At 41.3% G+C, this 14,705-nt stretch overlaps 1 protein-coding gene across 2 annotated transcripts in view; it reads left to right on the forward strand.

Moving 5' to 3' along the window:
- LOC106654479 (cubilin homolog) overlaps positions 1-14,705 on the forward strand; it is a 53,196-nt gene that overhangs the window by 20,830 nt on the left and 17,661 nt on the right. Inside the window, exons 3-7 of one of the 2 annotated variants that reach the window (XM_023458494.1) lie at positions 689-1,601; positions 1,661-2,219; positions 2,283-2,443; positions 6,168-7,061; positions 7,126-8,540. In XM_023458494.1, coding sequence (XP_023314262.1) covers positions 689-1,601; positions 1,661-2,219; positions 2,283-2,443; positions 6,168-7,061; positions 7,126-8,540 — 3,942 coding nt within the window. The remainder of the gene's footprint in view (positions 1-688; positions 1,602-1,660; positions 2,220-2,282; positions 2,444-6,167; positions 7,062-7,125; positions 8,541-14,705) is intronic. The other variant, XM_023458495.1, reaches the window with a different exon arrangement.

Below are 14,705 nucleotides of genomic sequence, written 5' to 3' on the forward strand. Positions count from 1 at the left end.
AATTTTTTTCATTTTTTTTTTAACAAAAAAATCACTTTCAATTTAAACGCAAATTCAATTAAAAACAATGTATACAAGCGCCTTGAACAAATATGTCGGGTCATTTTAAGTAAATAAAGTTACTTTTTAATGAAAATATCGCGGACCCATATTTTAAATCAACCATATCACTTAATTATTATTTTTAACATGTATAAAGAAGCGTTTGATTATCAATATATTTTCAATTTCAAAATTAACATAAGCTAAAAGCGAAACTCTTACATTATTCTTTTTACTTTGATAAAAAAAATTTAAGTAAAAATAATTTCTGCCTCGTGGTATCGAACCGTACCCGGGCACTGCGACGTAAAATTACTTTTTAAGCGAATTGCCACAGAGAGCATGAAGCGTGCTTCTCGATACACAAAGCTAATATAAGGTAAACGACGTAATTACGGAACATGGTCCCTATTATGAGTACAGGTTGATCAAATGGGCTCAAAAAAGTGTTTTATTATAGGGCGCATGTCAAAAACAATGACTAGTTTTAAAATATATAAAGCAAATTAAAAGCAAATTTATTATCGGAAGCCACTTTCTCGAAGCAAGACTAACAAAATTAGTATGTTCGCAAGACGCGTCTAAAATGTACTATAGTCAGTATAAAAAAAATGACCGCTACACCTTTTTCGCCTCTCATCCACAGATCAACGAGACCAACTACCTCGGCCAGCACGAGCTAGGCCGTTTCTGCGGCCACGCCCAGCCGAATCCCATCACCAGCTCGGGCTCGCAGCTCACCGTCCACTTCCACGCGGACTCGGACGGTTCCGGCATGGACACGGGCTTTCACCTGTCGTTCCTCGCGGTGGCGGGCTCGCCCGACTGCGGCGGCATCTACACGAGCGAGAGCGGCGTGATCACGTCGCCGGGCTACCACTCGGGCGGCTATCAGGCCGGCATGATCTGCGACTGGGAGATACGACTGCCGGCGCGATCGAAAGTCCTGCTGAAGTTTTTGGATTTCGGCGTCGAGCGATCGCCCAGCTGCATGTACGACTCTCTGCAGATATACGAGGGCACCGACCCGAAGAAGTCGCCGCTCGTCGGCAAGTACTGCAGCTACGCCCTACCCGCGCCTCTGGTCGTCAACTCCAGCCGCATCCTCATCCGCTTCGAGAGCGACGCCAACATCGAGGAGAAGGGCTTCGTGCTCAAGTACGAGATCGATTGCGGCGGCGTCTTTACCGAGCCCGAGGGCATCCTCACCTCGCCCTTCTATCCCAACCGTTATCCCGGCTCCAAGGACTGCGTCTATCTCATCGCCCAGCCGGCCAAGAAATCCATCGTGCTGAGCTTCGAGTTCATGGACATCGAGGACGGCGCGGTGAGCTACGACGACGGCAACGAGTCGGCCCTCGAGTGCTACTTCGACAAGCTCGAGATCAGGGACGGCGACACGAGGAACTCGACGCTGCTGAAGAGTCTGTGCGGAGCCGAGCACTACATGCCGCGCGAGCCCATCTACTCGACCTTCAATTACATGTTTTTGGAATTTTTCACCGACGGCAACGTGCACAACTTCGGCTTCAAAGCCAATTACTCCACCATCGATCGAGGTGAGAATTATTGACACTTTTAAGGAAATTTTACTTCATTTTTTTAATTGAATCGCTAGAGTGCGGTGGTATCATCAAGGAAGCCCCGGGAACCCTCGACATACCCGGCGCCGACATCTCCATTTACACCAACGATTGCTTGTGGACCATTCGAGCACCAGTCGGCCACGCTATTCAAGTGACCTGGCTCAATTTTCCCAATCAGGAGTCCGTCCTCTCCATGGAGTGCAATTCCAACTTCATCGAGATGTTCGAGGGGTACCTCAGCAACGATTCCAAGTCTCTGGGGCGCTACTGCGTCTCCAAAGTGCCGCCCCAGATAATGACCACTCAGGGCAACGATCTCACCTTCCTGTATCACATGCCCAATCCGAACGATCGCTCGGGTACCACCTATCAGGCGTCCTACAATTTCATCAACGACACGATCAACTGCGGGGGCCGCTACTACTCCGCCACGGGAACCCTGAGATCGCCGAATTATCCGAAAAAGTATCCGAAAAATAAGTCCTGCGTGTGGCTGATCACGGCCCAGAATAAGTACGTCGTGACGCTCAACGTCAGCTCGTTCGAGCTGGAGACATCTCAAAATTGTAATTACGATTATTTGGAGATAAGGTAATGGATCTGGATCATGAAAGAATTTTGAGTTACGGTTATTAATTGCCGAAAAATTTGCAGAAGTGGATCTCAAGGCAATTCACCGCTGCTCGGTAAATATTGCGGATCGCAAATACCGAGCGAAATCACCAGCATGACCAATCAGATGTACATCAAGTTCGTTTCTGACACTTCGCTGCAAGACAAAGGTTTTGAGATTCACTGGCACAGCGCTACAACAGGTAATTTTTACTAATATAATATATCCTCTCTTGAAAAAATAAAATTATCTTGTTGTGATTGATTGTGGGATTATTTAAATTCATAATAGCCTGATGGGCAGGAGGCTGATTTATAGCTTATGAGTGCGAAGCGCATAAATATGAGAAATGGTGGCTATCGTGTAAATCCATTGTTAGTAAAATTGTTATGGTGTTTGGAACGGACACGGATTATTGGTAGTTTAAGAAAATTAGTGCTGGAGGTTATTGGGAGATGTTAATAGATCAATATTGCTTCAAAACCAAAATAGGTTCTTAGAGAAATATTTTTTGTGCCACCCCAACTGAAAGTAACATTTTACTCCCGCTGAGCAAAATCAAAATGTTACTTTAGGCTAGATGATTAACAAAAAATTGTATTTGCACCTATGTAGCGAAAAAAGAAAGTCTCAGAGCACGTGATTATCAACCTCGGCTTCGCCTCGGATGATAATTTACACGTGCTCTGAGACTACTATTTTTATTTTAGATATTGTATAAAGGTAAATCAATGATTTTTCACAAGCATAAACAAGTAATAATGTAAAATAATTTATTGTTCTTCATAAAATTAAAACATTCTCATGTGAGAGATTTTTATTGTGTCCAAGTGCCTACGGACAAATCTCACGTTTTTAGATTTTTCTTCAATTATGCTGTGTTATTGCATGTCTTTTTCGGGTATTTTTTTGTGTTACAAACATGTACATTAATTATGTGAGATTTCAGGGTTCCTTTTTCTTCAAATGACTTGTGACAAATGTCACATTCAAAGGGTTTGCTACGGTCATGGACTGTTTTTAAGTGACGTTTGAGCGTTTGTTTTACTCCAAATAATTTCTGACAAACGTCACATTCAAAAGGTTTGTTACCATCATGTACTGCATTTATGTGATTCTTGAGGGTACTTTGGTATCCAAATAATTTGTGACAAATTTCGCATTCAAAGGGTTTGAGAAGATTATGTACTGCATTTATGTGAGTTTTGAGGTGATTTTTATATCCAAATGATTTGTGACAAACGTCACACTCGAAACGTTTGCTACGATCATGCACTGCATTTATATGAGTTTGAAGATTACCTTTTAGTCCAAATAATTTTCGACAAACCTCACAGTCGAAGGGTTGGCTACAATCATGTACTGCATTTATGTGAGCTTTGAGGTGACTTTTTTGACCAAATGATTTGTGAAAAATGTTACATTCAAAAGGTTTGCTACGAATATGTACTCCATTTATGTGAGATTTTAGATTACCCTTTAGTCCAAATGATTTCTGACAAATATCACATTCAAAGCAACGATCATGTACTGCACTTATGTGAACGCGTTTACTTTTTTGTCTCAAGAATTTGTGGAAAATCTCACATTTATATGATCTATTGTTCTTTTGTATCGTAATCACATGTCTTTTTAGGCTCTCTTTTTGTTTATAAGTTTTTTGACAAAAATTACACTTATGAGACAATTTAGTTTGAGAAGTACTTTTTGATGTATTCTCATACTCATATTCCACTATCTTAAAATGCGACTTTACTTGAATTTTACAATTATTATAATAATCGAACCCTTTTTTTATCAATATTACTAAATCCTTACTAATCGAATAATGAGTCTGAATTTGGTTTTCTATTTTTACAATAGGTAGGCAACTTTGATACTCAATTTTACAGATGGTTGTCGATAGCGACGGTGGTTCAAGTTTAACATTTTTGTACTCTAAATCAATAAATATTTTCTGATCCGACTTTTGCTTTAACTCCTTATCTGCATTCGTGTGATTCGCATTAGCGTGGCCAGGGTTCAACTAGTGTGGGTGCCAATTTCAAATTTTCTGCTCAGCTTGTATATATTTTTTTTAGACTTTGATGAGTACAAAATTTTTTTATTTTTATTGATAATTATAAATAATGTAAGTTTAGAAAAAGGGGTACAAAAAAAGAGATACTTAGATAAAATTACAAATTTGATAAAAATATAATTTATTTTACAATACTATGCGTCTATCAAAAGGAACAATTTTTTTAAATTCTTCAATTACCTCAATAGGATCAATATTTACCGCCAAGTCTTGTTCAATAAATGGAACCATTAAATTTTCCAAACGATCTTGCAACATTGTTGAGCGTAGCTTTGATTTTATAATGCTAAGTTTAGAGAAACTACGCTCACAAGTACAACTGGTGACAGGAATTGACGCAAACGTAGATACTAATTTATAAAAAGTGGGGTAACAAAGTTTTCTATTCTGTATAGATAACCAATTAAGCCATTCAATTACTGTGCATGGAAATGATTTTGTATCTTTCTTCGTTCGAAGTAATCTGACTTCTGCTCGAAGTTCATCATTGTCGATGCCAAATTTTTTGGTTGTAGACTGTGCATCGCGTTCTTGGTCAAAATTCAAGTCCAATTTCATATCTATAAATAACGTTCCTAGTTTTTTGAACACTTTTTTATTTGAACGAGCAACAATTGAATATTTAAAATTGATTTAGTTTGTTCGCATTTATTATTTCATTTACTTGGATTACATATTCAATATTTTGTTCTCAAAGATAAAAAAAATAGTTTGGTATGGGTTAATTCGGTTACTAAAAATCTCTATGTGCGCTTTGGTAATTTACGATTCCATATTTAGTTATCAATATGTTTATTACGTGAAAAATGGGTGATTTTTATTTTTAAATATTCCGCTTCTAGGCGCTCCTTCAAAATTAGTGGGGGTGCCGCGGCACCCACGGCACCCATACTGCCCACGCCAATGGTGATTCGTCTAAAATCAATTATTTTTAAAATAGTTTTTTATATCAAGAAAAGTGAACATAATCATTGAACTCACAAGTGCTTTGTAAAACGGGAACCTTTCATAATTTTTGGCATCGCAAGATTCCACCGCATTGAATTTACAATCGTCACCTGTATCTGGACAAGTATCGTTCGGTTCATCCTTCACTCTATAAAACAATGAAGTTTAATGAAGTGATTGCTTGAAAAATTATAACATGCACATAAAAAATATTACCTAACCGTGTCCTCTTTATTTTCCATCACTCGATGAATGATATGTATTTTTACTCTGAATTTGCACGATTTGCACTGAAAAAGTTCTTTAAGGTTATATTTTTCAAGTAGTAAACACTGTACCTCGATTTCTCAAATTCTTGAACACTTGCTCACTGCAGAAATTGCTCGCTCATAACTGAACGCACTTTTCCTGTATTGTCAAGGTGACACCGTGCGATGACTTCTTGGCGATACTTTCCCCCTGCACGGTTGATTTGCCGTACGCAGTGATGCACTGCGATGGGATAGAATAGAGGCAACCTCGTATCATTGAAACTACACTGAAATTGTAATGAAAATGTCATTCACGCAGGCGCATAATTGACTTACTCGTACGTACTGCATATATTGCGGAGAAAAATTCACACAAAATGATGAATGTATCTTCGAACCCATACCGATGTAATACATCATAGTATTACACGCGCTATATTAGGGGTAATTCAATTAGTCACTAAAACTGCAAGTGATAGTAAAATAACTACGGTGGTCACGCCGATAATTTTGCAAAATTTATCTTTATTCTTCTCGTATTATTTTTCTTTTACTCATAAAAAATGATGGCTTTATCGTGTCTTCGAAATGAACGAGTATAATGATAAGTTGTCGAACTTGGTAAACAATAATAATTAATATAACAGGTTGCGGTGGAAGACTGACCACCTCGTCGGGCGCCGTCATGTCTCCCAACTACCCTCAGAACTACTACCACCAGACCACGTGCACTTGGACGATTCGCGTCGCGGCCGGCAGCGTCATTCAAATCGTCTTCATCGACTTCGACCTGGAGGATCACGTCAGCTGCATATTCGACTATCTCGAGCTGGCCGATCTCCAGCCGGACGGCTACGCCCAGAACAAGCGCAAGTTCTGCGGCCGGCAGTCGCCCGGCAGCGTCATGACGCGCGGCAATCAGGCCCGGCTGACCTTCCACAGCGACGTGTTCACGAACTCGCGCGGCTTCCATCTCAAGTACCAGACCCAGTGCCGGAACAACGTCACGGGCCTGCACGGGGTCATCGAGTCACCAAATTTCTACAACGAGGCGGACTTCGGCGGCGCGGAGAATTGCTCGTGGATCATCACGGTACCGGCGGGTAACACCGTCAACATCACGTTCTCGCACGTGGACGTGCAGGCCTGCGACAGCGGCGTCGACTACATCCTCATCAGGGAGGGTGACCTGGGCTACCCCACCAAAGAACTGGCCAAAATTTGCGAGAACAACGAGACCTACCTCGACTTCACCTGGCGCATCGTTCGCTCGACTCAGCGACAGGTCTTCATCACGTTCGTCGGCAGCGGCGAGAGCAGCAACCACGTCGCGGGTTTCCGACTCGAGTGGTACGCCAACGGCTGCAGCCAGCGACTGTCCAAGCCGTCGGGCAAGTTCACGTCCCCTGGCTATCCGGAGGGCAACAAGGTGCCCTATCCGTTCGTCGAGTGCCACTGGATCATCGAGGTCGACATCGACAAGAGCATCGAGATCACTTTCCCCCGATTGGAGACCACCAGGACGCATACCTGTCACATCGGCGAGTATTTATTTTCAATTTCAATAAAGAGAAAACAATAAAAAATATATTTAAAATATTTCAGACGGATCGCTAGAGATCTTCAACGGCGCGGACGAGTCGGCGCCGCAGCTGGCCGACAACCTGTGCTACTCCAGCACGCCGGTGACCTACACGAGCACCGGCCACCGTATGCTCGTCAAGTACACGTCGACGCCGGCCTACGCGAGCTACGGCTTCGAGGCCGTCTACCGTTCGGTGCCCCTTCGCTGCGGCGGCAAATTCACCACCCAGTTCGGCGTCATTCACTCGGCCAATTACCCCGCCAATTATCCGCACAATCAGTGGTGTGAGTGGCTCATCACGGTCGACCAGTTTCACGCCGTCAATCTGACCTTCGTCGAGCTCGATATCGAGAAGAGTCGCAACTGCTCGGACGACTACGTCAAGGTGTACGACGGCGCCACGGCCAATGCACCGCTGCTGGCCACCTACTGCGAGGCGATACTGAGCCAAGCTTCGCACGTGTCGACGGGGAATCAGATGCTGGTCACGATGCGGACGGACTCGATGGTCTCGGCCAAGGGCTTCAAAGCCACGTACAATCAGACCTGCGGCGCGAGAATAATCGCCGACGGTCAGGGTGAATTGAGCTCGACCAAGAATCTACTCTACCTGGACGACTTGGTCAACTGCTCGTACATCATAGTGGCCAAAGATCCGGCCGACAAGATCACTCTGTCCTTCATCCACGTGGAGTTCGTCGACCAGCAGTACTGGACCAACAAGATCGAGATCTACGACGGTGAGGGTACCGACGGTACGCTCTTGGGCACCATATCCTCGAACGAGGTGCCGATGCCGTTCTACAGCAGCGGCAACGCCCTGACGGTGCACTTCGTCACGGACGACGAGGGTCTCTACTGGTCCCGGGACAGCTTCAGCGCCATCTACTCGACCCTGACGACGGCCTGCGGCGGCAATTACACCGCGGAGAACGGCGTGGTGGCCTCGCCCAACTATCCCTACAGCTATCCCAGCAACGCCGACTGCACCTGGCTGTTCAACAATTCGCCGGGCAATCGGATATTCCTGACCTTCAGTGATTTTCAGCTGCTCGACAGCGAAAACTGCGATGTCGATTATCTGGAGATTCGCGAGGTCAACGGCATAGGCAAGCTCGTGGGGGTTTTCTGTGGCACGAGAATCAACGCTGTCAACTCGTTGAAGCCGCTCTGGATGCGATTCAGGAGCGCCTCGTCCACGGCGGGGGGCACGAGCAAACCCAAGGGTTTCAAGGCCCAGTACGGTTTTCTCTACGGCAACGACGACGTCAGCGGCGACTCGGGCGAGATAGCCTCGCCGACCTATCCGCGGCCATACAAGAAGATCGAGACCTATCACTGGAGAATCACGGTGCCGTTCAACTTCGTCGTACAGGTGCATATGTTGGACATGAACTTCGAGAGCGACGACGAAAGTTGCTTTTCATCTTTGAAGGTAATATATAATATCTATTTATGAAAAAGCGATGGCCTGAAAAGCGAAGCTGCTCAAAATGGCTTCTGATTAACCCTTGTATCAAGCTGAAATGAGATAAAAAATGTTCATTTTATTAGGAAAGGGTTGAACATTATATTAGCTTGCAATTATACTATTGTGCTTCATTTTCCTCAAAATATTTATCATTATTTTTTTTTTCAATTTGAACATTGTTTTTACATTAATAAATAAAAATGGAGAAACACGTATTATGTTGAACAAAAAAATGTTTAATTATACTTCTGAACAAGTAATTTAAATTTCTTTACATTTATTAAATTTTACCAGGTTTGTACTGTAAATGATGCAAAGAGTCAATACTTTTATGCACCAAATCGATGTGTTTTTTAACACTACTCTTCTGGGTGAATATCTTTTTCTGGGCATATATCACATGCACGAGTAATCTTATTATGCACTGCATCGATGTGGGTTTTCAGATAAGCTTTCTGTGAAAATGATTTACTGCATATATCGCATGCATATGTGACACCATTACGTACAGAATCGATGTAGACTTTAAGACGATCTTTTTGTGCAAATAATTTTCAACCAATGTCACATGCATGTTTGATTCCCTTATGCAACGTTGCGATATGGGTTTTGATATAACTCTTCTTTGTGAATGTCTTGACGCAAATATCACATGAATGATTGAGACCATTATGTACTGAATCGATGTGGGTTTTGAGATTATCCTTTCTTGTGAATGTCTTTCGGCATATATAACATGTGGGGGTGATACCATGGTGCATCGAATCCGTGTGGATTTTGAGATCACCTTTTCGTTTGAACACATCTCCGCAAATGTCGCACTTCATTATGTCTGACTTCATTATGCACAGAACCGATGTGTCTTTTTAGATTACTCTTGTCTGAGAAGGTCTTTTGGCATATATCACATGTACAACGTTGTGAAAAGTTTAATTGCATATGGCTGCCACGGCTTCGAGCGCGGACCGTTCTACGTTATCGACGCGCACGCAGCGGCTAACCGCTGCGCCGCTAAACGGGTCATGAATATAAATATGAATAAAGTTAAATAGAAAGAAAATATAATTATTCTGAATATAAAAGGTTTATTCTAACATGCGCTCATACATAAAAAAATATACATTTTCTTGATTAAATATAGTTTCATAAATATTTTCTTGTTTAAATTTATTTATTATATTATCATTTGCATGAGCCCAAACTTCGTCTAATTTTACCCATGTTGTATAGTGTCCTTCTGATTGACTTTCTCCTTCATGCACTATAAAACCCTTAATGTTGTACTCAATAACAGAAGCTACAGACTCGTTAAACCTGCAAAAGTTAATTAACGTTAATCTATTTGAATGAGTTACACTAATTTTAACAAAAATCATGTTCCACAATAAAACATTTAAAAAAGTAACGTTGTTACTTACTGGAGAAAACTTAAATCGATTTTATGGGGAAACTCAATTGCGTCAGTTATTCTTTGCATTACTCCTTCTGTTTTTTCCGAGGAAAATCTATTCAGAGCCAACATAAAATATTTTGGGAACTTTACAATTTTTTTCCACAGCGTGCAGAGAAAGCGATGAGCACGTTCTGCATTGTTGCTGTCTTGTGTTATTGCAATGATACTTTAAAAGATTTGGCAAACTATTCTCTTGAGTATTGGTAGGAAAAGACAAAAACAGAACACTTAACTCTTCATCGAGATGTACGACATGGGGCCTGTTGAAAAGTTTTCTGTTTTTTTCACACTTTATGCACCAAGAAACTTCTATACATTTCATTTTAAACAATTCTTGGACAAAATTATTCTTTTGTTCATTTTGACTGTACTGTTTGTCTAGATAGTTCAAAAAACGCAAAAAAAATTCTGATGCATCCTGCTGATAATCAGAAGCATAAGAAAAATTCCCTTCAATGTCAATAACTGCCAATTTCTGTTTTAAATCACTGAAAGTGATATGCACATTATATTAAATCATTCCAAGGATATGTTTGTTATTAATATTTTTATGAAGAGGTAAGAATAGGATGGATTCAAAATGAGATAAAAAAGTGATCATTTAAAAAATTTGATATTCCATAATAAGCATTTTTTGAATATTTTTAAATCTAGAATATTTAAAAAGTACAAGTGATATTACTTACTTCAATAATTTCAATACTACTGTCTTATCGGATGAAGCTTGAGATTGCAGAAATGTTCGTAATTCTAAAAAGCTTTTTAATAATTCCGAAGTTGTGGACGTCAAATAAATGCCAGAGAAGTTATAAATATGTAAAGCAAAAAGTAGTTGTAAACATTGTGACGTGCGAGGTTTTGGGCACTAGGCCTGCCGTTTAATTATTTCTTACTGAGGCTCCGGTTAGCCTATCTTTGAGTCTTACCTCAGAAGGGGTCGAGCCGCCACCAAGTGCGCCACGAGCTTCGGCAGTCCAAGCTGAAAATAAGTGAGAGAGGGTCGCGAAAAGACTACGAAAAATGTACTTTTGCACACAAATAATCGTTCTTTATTTAACTCCGACTTTCAACTATCATTCATACAATCATCACTGCAATCGCGCTTCATTTCGCAATTTCATCTCATTTCTTATCATTATCATCCTCTCGTGCAACGGGAAATAATCGATAATACGCGAGTCCAAGGGGAAACGCGCGGATTACAACGCTAGTCCGACGCGAGTCCCAGCCAAGTGCCGCGCAATTGCACTGCGCGCAATCGGCTCGTTTCCCCCAAATACAGTCTACGCCTTTGCTCTGCTCGCGCTAGCAGACGCGCGATTTGGTCACGTGACCAAGACAATACGCGCTATCTCGCTTGCTCTCACAGGAGCGTCCAAGGCGGAAGTACTGCTTCGCAATAATGGCCACGCACAGGCCTGAAACGCGACACGTGGACTCGAACTACGTCTTGAAGTCCAAGTAACTTGAAACAATTCGCAACATTTGCACAGCCTTGAATTTGTTGTAAAAAATTCACGAAATTCGACGCGTCGATACTACCTTTTGACATTAATATCTTCTAAACTATTACACTTTTTGACATTCTGTTTCGATAGAAAAATTGCACATTTGCCAAATAAAATTGCACACCCTTTGGAGAACAGGCCCGGTCAGCAGATCCGCTTGGCTCGCTACCTTCCGAGCTTCGCGAATCGCCTCGTCACGTCGCAACACTTCTCTCGCCGCACTGAACTCCAGGCGTGAACACAGCCTGTCCACTTAGGGTGTCCGTTATTTCCCGACTTTTTTGTATTGCTTCTCCCCCCACCTAGATGTCTTCTATTTGATAAGACAATGAGAAAGCCGGGTTATAGAGTTCGAAAAAATGATTGTAAGGTGGCCCCCAAGCGGCTTGAAGCTTACATGTATTTTAAATGGGAAAAACTTAAAAATTTGATTCTCAGCGATAAAAATGATGAAAAAATTTGAAAAAATTCAGCAACCCATGTATTTTATGTATTTTTTGACGAGGAATCGATTGGTGACCTTGAATTTGACCTTGAACATAACCTCAAAGCTACAGCGAACAAAATATTGAGAAAAATCGTTTTTTTTGCGGTAACCCCCACTTTTTATTGCAGATTCGAAAAGAGCGGAAAATTTCAAGTCAAATTATGTCTTTTGATTTTTTTTCAAGGGCATTATAAAGATGCTACAGATACAAATAAAACCCTAATTTTAGCGTGCAATTTTCGAGTTTTTACTAGTTAGGGCTTTATCTATATCTGCAGCGCCTTTTGAATACCCTTGAAAAAAAATCGAAAGACATAATCAGACATGGAATTTTTCGCTCTTTTCGAATCTGCAATAAAAAATAGGGGTCACTGTGAAAAAAATGATTTTTGGTTCTCTGTAGCTTTGAGGTTATGTTCAAGGTCAAATTCAAGGTCACCAATCGATTCTTCGTCAAAAAATACATAAAATACATGGGTTGCTGAATTTTTTCAAATTTTTTCATCATTTTTATCGCTGGGAATCAAATTTTTAAGTTTTTCCCATTTAAAATACATGTAAGCTTCAAGCCGCTTGGGGGCCACCTTAAAATCATTTTTTCGAACTCTATTACCCGGCTTTCTCATTGTCTTATCAAATAGAAGACATCTAGGTGGGGGGAGAAGCAATACAAAAAAGTCGGGAAATAACGGACACCCTACTGTCCACAGACATACACACGAACTTCCGCTGCACTCACAGCTTCCTCGCGAACAACTCGACCGCTGACCCACAGTTTCTACACGATTTCACTACGTCCAAGGCCACGCTGCCTCTCTCGCGACTTATCACTCTTCGACACGTCCGTTCTCTCCCGCGGTCTAATTGCGAATCTGCTGTGTGCACTGTCGCGCAGATCGACGACGCATCGAACGCGAAGCGCTCGACTCGCACGGCTCGATCTACTCTCTAGTGCACGTGGTCCGAGAGCCGCGTCCGAGGTTAACTTGGCTCTTCCTTTGCCCTGAACCTCGAACGCAAGCTCGAGTGATACTCGATTCCCTTCCTTATCATGCTTTCGGTCGCGCAACTCACTCATGCATTCACAGTATTACGGTTCGCTATTTTTGCGTCAAATACCTCCCAGTGACATCGTCACAACATGAATTTAACCAACAATGGTTTAATGGATTCGGCAATTTTTTTGCGTCATAATCTTCTTCGTGGTTTTGTTTGCAAAACTTTGCACATTTCTTCGTTGAAAAAAAGTATAGGCATTTTGATGTATCGTGTATTTTTCGACTACAATTTTTGCATGTATTTTCAGTCTTGTGGGTCGTTGAGGTAGGGCGATTCAATTAGACGTACCTCAGACTTGAACTGAATTAACTTACTTTTATTTAAACTTATCGTAATATTACAACGAGCTCGTATGAGCGACAAAGACAATTTTGTGGCGTCCTCGTAGCCACACGTGTGGACTCGAGGAGAGCTGATCAGCGAGAGAGAGAGCTCCGCACTTTTCCGGGGTTCTTAAAGGGCCGTAGCCGACCGAACCGTTGCGGCGCTCCCTTCTCTACCTCACATCACAGGTGAGGGCAGGCGTGAAATCACGCGGTCAGCTGTCTCGCTCGTTCGGTGGGAGGCCCAGCTGACGGCGCGACCGTCGTGTGACAGGGGATGAATTTCCAGGCGCCACATGTATACCTAAGAGTCTGATACAAAAATATATGCATTAAATTACACCATTATGTCGTCAAAAATGTTATGTATCTATAACATATAATTATGTACCTTTTTTGTATTATGGCATCCTAAACAAACTTCATCGAGTGAGAAAGAATAGTTTACAACCGAGTTTGCTACATATCGTCTATATTCAGCGCCCGGTCGATTGTCGTAGTGAATCACTCCATGAATTTTTTTCATGTAATAATCCATGTATTTTATAACGTAAATTACGCAGTTCCATCCATCGGTCTGCAAAGCTAACCCATGCGCTTTCATATCGACCTCCCATTCAATTGCAGTTTATCGATTCGGGATACATTTATTTAAATAATTTAAAAAAATATTTGTTACATCAGTTGATGGTATAGACCGCATTGGATTGTATTGGTACATCTGCCGCGTGAGACAATTCAAAATAAGAATGCAGCAATGCTCATCACGCATGTAGGGCACCAAAACTATATCCTTGTAATGTTAATCAAATTTGAAAATATAATGATCGTGTTTTTTTTGTAATTTCTTTTATATCACCCAAAATCCAAGTACTTGCGTTAAAAGGAATAAAACACGTATTTTCCCATTCTTTTTTTGTTATTTTACGTATCATATATGCTTCGATAATAGATTGTTCGATGAATCGTTTATCTTCGAGTGTTTGCAATTGGTTCATATGAATATATAGAGTTGATCCCGTCTGATAGTGAAATGATTTGAGATCGTTGAATTTATAAACAGCTATTGTTCCATATTTTGCAAAATATGCATCTCGATATTGCATATAATTGTTTGCTAACTCTGATTCTGGCATACTTTCATTCTCGAGCTCATCATTCTCAAATTCAAAAATCTCAGGTACGAATTTCTCTGGCTCGTCATTCTCAAATTCTAAAATCTCAGGTACGAATTTCTCAGGTTGCCCTATTATAATCAGATGTTATAGATAATATCATAATATATGTAAATACAAATTT

Source organism: Trichogramma pretiosum, unplaced genomic scaffold (assembly GCF_000599845.2).
Source record: "Trichogramma pretiosum strain Unisexual culture from Peru unplaced genomic scaffold, Tpre_2.0 scaffold46, whole genome shotgun sequence".
Lineage (NCBI taxonomy): Eukaryota > Metazoa > Arthropoda > Insecta > Hymenoptera > Trichogrammatidae > Trichogramma > Trichogramma pretiosum.